Source organism: Agrilus planipennis, unplaced genomic scaffold (genome assembly GCF_000699045.2).
Source record: "Agrilus planipennis isolate EAB-ADULT unplaced genomic scaffold, Apla_2.0 scaffold130, whole genome shotgun sequence".
In the NCBI taxonomy this organism is placed as follows: Eukaryota; Metazoa; Arthropoda; class Insecta; order Coleoptera; family Buprestidae; genus Agrilus; species Agrilus planipennis.
Window position 1 is genome coordinate 45,125 of NW_020438925.1, and position 6,016 is coordinate 51,140.

The 6,016-nt window shown below is 33.0% G+C and overlaps 1 protein-coding gene across 4 annotated transcripts in view; it reads left to right on the forward strand.

Moving 5' to 3' along the window:
• LOC108736513 (putative laccase-11) overlaps nt 1-6,016 on the forward strand; it is a 24,692-nt gene that overhangs the window by 6,770 nt on the left and 11,906 nt on the right. For all 4 annotated transcript variants that reach the window (XR_003231007.1, XM_025974009.1, XM_025974007.1 and 1 more), the window contains exons 2-4: nt 9-108; nt 234-1,300; nt 4,493-4,711. Coding sequence is in view for 3 of the 4 variants with exons in the window: in XM_025974009.1 (XP_025829794.1) it covers nt 9-108; nt 234-1,300; nt 4,493-4,711 (1,386 nt within the window). In the remaining variant the exon portion in view is untranslated. The remainder of the gene's footprint in view (nt 1-8; nt 109-233; nt 1,301-4,492; nt 4,712-6,016) is intronic.

Sequence of the window (6,016 nt, forward strand, 5' to 3'; positions counted from 1 at the left end):
TTTTTCAGAGGAATATTTTCTAAGCTGTGATAGACCTTGCCATCATTTAGACTGGCCAATGATATGCCGCGTCAAGATGAAAATTGAAATACTTCAGTATCAAACTGTGTAAGTGAAATTAATAAAATATAAAAAAAAGAAAAATAACAGTTACAGCAGCATCTATTCTATTTCAACATTCTTTCACAGATTATTAACATACTCGTAGTTGCTAGAATAGTCTTTGATTTTAGTTTTTGCGAAAATTGTTCATCAAATTCAACATCTTGCCGATCGATCTGTTTGAGAAATAGACTCCATTCTACAATTACAACAAATAATCAAATACCTGGACCGGCTCTTCACGTTTGTCAAAATGATATTATTGTAGTTGATGTTTTGAATGCAATTCCCGGCAAAAGTTTGACACTGCATTGGAGAGGTCAACCCCAAAACGAAATGCCCCTCATGGACGGTGTGCCCATGATAACCCAGTGTTCGATACCGGGTTACACGACTTTTCAGTACAAATTTAGAGTAACATCTCCTGGGACGCACATATGGCACGCCCATTCCGGTAGTGATATTGCTGATGGTGTTTTTGGTGCACTTGTAGTTAGACAACCTCACAAATTTGACTTCCACAAAAAATTCTATGATTACGATTTAAAAGAGCACACGTTAGTTATTTCCGAAGGAGGAGATGAAAATTCTATAAAAAATCATTATTCCCCAAGAGCCCTAATGATAAACGGCGCATCCTCCAACTCTGGAAAAGAAACCCATACTTTTACGGTAAAACAGGGTAAAAGGTACAGGTTCAGAGTTGCATACGTAGGAGGATTATTTAACTGTCCAGTACAAATATCTTTAGATAATCATATCCTCAAGATTGTATCGTTGGATGGTAATCCTGTGTTACCCTTCGAAGCTTCGTCCATTGATTTGATGAAGGGCGAAAGGGTGGATTTTATTGTTAATGCGAAAGTGAATGAGGGTAGCCACCTCTTGAGAATTACTTCGTTGCTGTGCTATGAAAGTGTACGAGAGGTTAATGCTCTGGTGAAATATAATAATGGGGAAGCGACAGGTAACGAAAATAAGAAACTTAGTAATCCTTCCTACATTCGCCCCTCGGCAACGATTTCGGCTCAAGAACAGAGAAATTTTTCCACGAGACCATGCGAAAGCAAAGTAGGTCACCTATGCGTCGAGACTGCAAAATCAGCCAGTAAAATGCCTGCGCAACTCAAGACAGAAAGAGTCGACAGGAAAATTTATTTAGCGATAAACAGGAACACCGATGCCGGAGGAAACCAAAGTGAGTTTATTTCCTTCTTAAAATTATATATTATTGAATTAGCAAAATGGAAATGCACGACATTCATAAAATACAGTTGGTTTGACTTGGTGAAAGTTCATACTCCATTTGTTTACATAAATAAAATGAAAATGTTTTAAATTAAAGGGTAGAAAAGAGTAGTTGCGTTGAAGGGTTTTTACAGTTTGATACGTTTCACACATAAAAATGATACAATCACAAAGTGCCACTAAACTTAGGGACGCGTTTTTGAGAAACGACAGAAATTTAAAAAAAAAAAAAATCGAAAACAAAGCAAAATTCGAAACTTTCGCGAGAATTTAATTTTCCATCGGAATGCGTCATTTGTTCATTTTTAGTAGTAAATTTAATTCGCTGACAACTTTCATTCTGTCATCTCAGATATGTATAGATATAGATATGTAGAAAATAGTAATATTCTGAAGAAACAAAGAAATTTCTTTCTTTTTCACCAACGGTGGGCAAGATATCGCCAGTTCCTGATCTAACTTTACAGAATACCTAATAATGTTTTGATTGCTTAGGATCATAAGATTACGGGGGCAAAACACGAAGTGTTATGATAATTTTAATTAAAACAACAACTTTTTTTTATTACTTTTTTTTAACAAGTTGTATGAATGAAACTGAATTGACTAATAAAGGTAACTATGCTGTTGAGACTATAGTAGCACAATTTACAAAAATAAAGTGATAAAAACGAATTTACTGTTTCAATTATAATTATTTGATTATCACAGACTCTTATTACTAGTTGATCTGATTAGCAATGGGTTGGGTTTAGTTGTTTTACTTACAATCTTTTCCAATACCGAAAACTAGAAAACTAGACCTTTTTTAGGGATTTTTTAATCTTTTGAAATCATCAACACTTTCCTTTGTTGTTTTGGAATAATCAAAAGGGGACAATCTCGTTTTGCTCTCAAAAACGTACCCCTAATTATTAGCATTTTTTTACAATTTAAGATGCCTTAGGTAAACGAAAGAAATTGTTTTAGTAAATAATAATACGTTCAAAACAAAAAAAGTCAGTTACATATAAATATGTTGTAAAAAATTAGAATATAAGTAAAGAAAGAATATTAATGTTTCGATCATATATGCACACGGTTGAAGTGAAACTTTTATGACAAAATTATGAATAATATACATAAGTAATTGGTGGTATGAATAAAACAAGAGTTTAAGTGAGATAACTTATACGGTTATACGGTTTATATTCAAATTTATGAGAATAAAGCCATACAATTTCGAGGAATAAAAGTTCATGTTAAGCTTAATATAGAATATACGTATGCTCTATATATCTTCGGCCTCCTGTTTAAAATCTTGGATCACCCACACACCTTAAAAATATTTTTATTTCATTCATCTTGAAAATCACACACCTCCGCTTTTATATGAAATAGACCACATTCTTCTCAGAAAATCTCCATAGGCTTTAAAATCACAATTACACGTAGCCTTTTTTGTTGTTTCGTTGTTTTTTTTTTTAGAACGTGCATTGAACATAAAACTGCTATAACCGTTTTTTTAAAGCTAAATATACTGAAAAACTACTGTTTTTCCGAAACACTATATAAAAAATGGCTTATTTGAATGAATTGTGGGAACATTTTAAAGCTATAGGTATCATTCGAATTTTTACTTTTATGACTAGTAATATTTACAATTTTTATGCTCAAAAAACATATATTCCCATTTTTATTCATACCACTCATCGTAGTATATAGAGTGTATTGTAAATCTGCACAAATTATGATTACTTTTTAACTAGTAGTACATAGACAAAGTACTTAAGAACACTAGCACTATTAAAAAAAATCTTTTTTTTTTTCAACCAAGTTTAATAGTAGCAAATGCATACGAAAAAAGCTTTGGTCCAAGGAGAGCTCATAATATTGATACTTACTGGTCACTCATTGATCTTTCTATTAACTAGTTTTTCATAAGAAAAGCATGGAAAATAATGTATCTATAAATATTTTCGTCTATTAAATCTCGTGAACAATAAAGTTACACTAACGAGACCAAATCCATTGAAAAGATTATACAATTTTCTACAACAATATTATTGAAACAAATTAATATAGAAAAATGGTTATTCTGGAAAAAGCAATATCGTTATTTGATTCTACATAAAAAATCATGAATTCATTTCGTTAGTGTAAAACGGTGTAAAATTTAAAAAAAACAATTGTATGGTGTCACTATGCCCTAGTGTCTAGCTCGAATGTTTATTACATCACAAATAAAATAATGGAATAGGTTCACAGAAGAGGGAAAACTTGATAGAAACTATAATTCTTTGATCTAATGAAGTGTTGCCTATCTTGATGAAAAAAACTGCAAGAACTTTTTTATAGAAAATTTTGTGTTCTTTTCAATGCAAGGTTATGCAAAACAAAACACGGCGATATTCGCATATTGCCAAGTTTTTGGGCCATTTGACTTAAGATATACTTTTTGGCTTCTAGAATAACTGTTTTCTATGTTTTTCCGATTGTTTCATTAGATACCTATACTTCATTTACTTTCTCTAGCGATGTGCCCCTTCCAATGTCATGGATGCGCGCTGTCAAAATCGTAGGTAGGGAGAAAAAAGCTCATTATACTCTCGACTCTTGTTCATTAAACATACTTTTTCATACAGTACCTGCCAAAAGTTTTGTTCAATCATGAATAGTAATGCGAGTCGAAAACAAGCGTTAAAGCCCTTAATATGTCTTCAAATATAAATAAACATCTCGTTGATATTTTCAGTAGTAAATGGTACCAATAACAGCACATTTGAGCAATGCAATTGTAGTGGATAAAATGGTCAATTTTTCCGTGCAGTACTGTACGGATTATACGCTCCTCACCGGTTAAGAGTTTGGCCGAGAGTTGTCTCCTTCCTTTTCTGGCCTAGTGCTGTTCTTTTCTACTTTGCGCCGGTCAAACTGAAGGTCACATCGCTACAGAAAGTAAACGAAGTATACCACTATCTTTGACAAATGTTTGAAAATTCTTAGAAGTCAATCTTGATTAAGCGTAAATCTCTGGGGCATGATTTTGAATTTCGATTCGTCAAAATGCGTTTCTAAGTCAAACCATGTTATTGTGTTATCTGTATGTAATAGTTTGTTAAACAGTCGAGTTTCATTACTTAAACCCAATTACCTTTTATAGAGCAATTACTTTCGACCTCGCGGGTTTATAGCATGAACAATATCACGTTCGTTTACCCCTCGTCACCCCTGTTAAGTCAATACGAAGATATCCCAGGAAACCTTAAGTGTAATTTGTATCGTAAGCCCAGCTCCTGTCTAAACGACACTACATGTCCGTGTGTGCACATCGAGGAAATACCAACCGGATCGTCTGTGGAAGTTACAATAATAGACCAGGGTTTGTATTTAAGCTATTTACTTTAGAAACTAAATAAGATCATTAGATGTTCGTACAAATAAGAATTAGATATTACGTAGAAGCATTTATGTGGTATCACAATTCTTTTATTAAAATACTCAATAAGTTTACATATATTTCGTAATATTAAGGAGTAAGTAGGTACAGGTCGCGCAGACGTACTTGCCCATTTATGACCTATTTGGGTAAGTCACTTGGAACCGATACACAAATAAGCTTTCAGTAGGCGTAAATTATAGTATTAATACAGATAGGACAGTAGCGTACTAGAAAATAATGTAAAAACATGACTTATCAAAAAGAAAAAATTAACCTATCGCTTTGGTTTTATAGTTAGTTTTCACATTCACTGTCATCATCGGAATCTCTATCACTGTCACCAACATCAACAAATAGTTCTTCTGTTTGTATGTCTATTACTTGCTCACTGATCCCTATTTTTAAATATTTAATCTACTCCTTTGATAGGAATACTGAAGAATGAGGGTTGCAATCTTTATACCTAAAACTGCCTACTTTTGCCACCGCGCATTCACGCCATTTTAAAATTTCCGCCAGCTTCCAGCGTCAGGCCTATACTATGTTCTAATGCAGTAGTTCCTAACCTTTTTAATATTGTTACCCCTGTGACCTATTACGAAAACTGATTTTACCCCGACCTTAAAATGTTATCAATATAAACAACACAAGTAAATACAAATATCTTTAATAATCACAAATTGCACATCAGTCTTACAATTTTATATACCTAAACAATAAATTAAGCCAAAATAATTAGTGTGATGGTTGGTATTATTTTTTTTTACATTTTTCAATTCTTTTTATGTTAGCTTTAATTTTGCTTAAGGCGCATCCTAAGTCATGCTCCACATTTAGAAGGATTCTGGTCTTAGTTTTCACTGTAACCAAAGTTGAAAAACCACTCTCACATCTATAGGTGCTGGCAAAGAATATTAGAATTTTTAAAGCTCTGCTAGCTAGAGCAGGATATTCGGTACCAGCTTTTCGTCAAAATGTGCTAAGATCATAATTTTGAAATTCTACTCTGCAAGTAGTATTCTGGTGTAGTCCAAGATATTCCACTTTGACCGTCAGGTCTTCGTCTTTAATAGTGTTATCATCCGTAATAAATCGTCTTAATATCCAAGAACTGGACTGACGATTATCCATATCCGGAAAATATTGCTTCAGTGAGTTTATTGCTGCAGAAAACGCCGAACCACACAATTTCCGAATGTGATCTTGTTTTTTTTAATATTTACCAATAGTGCATACAGTTGTATA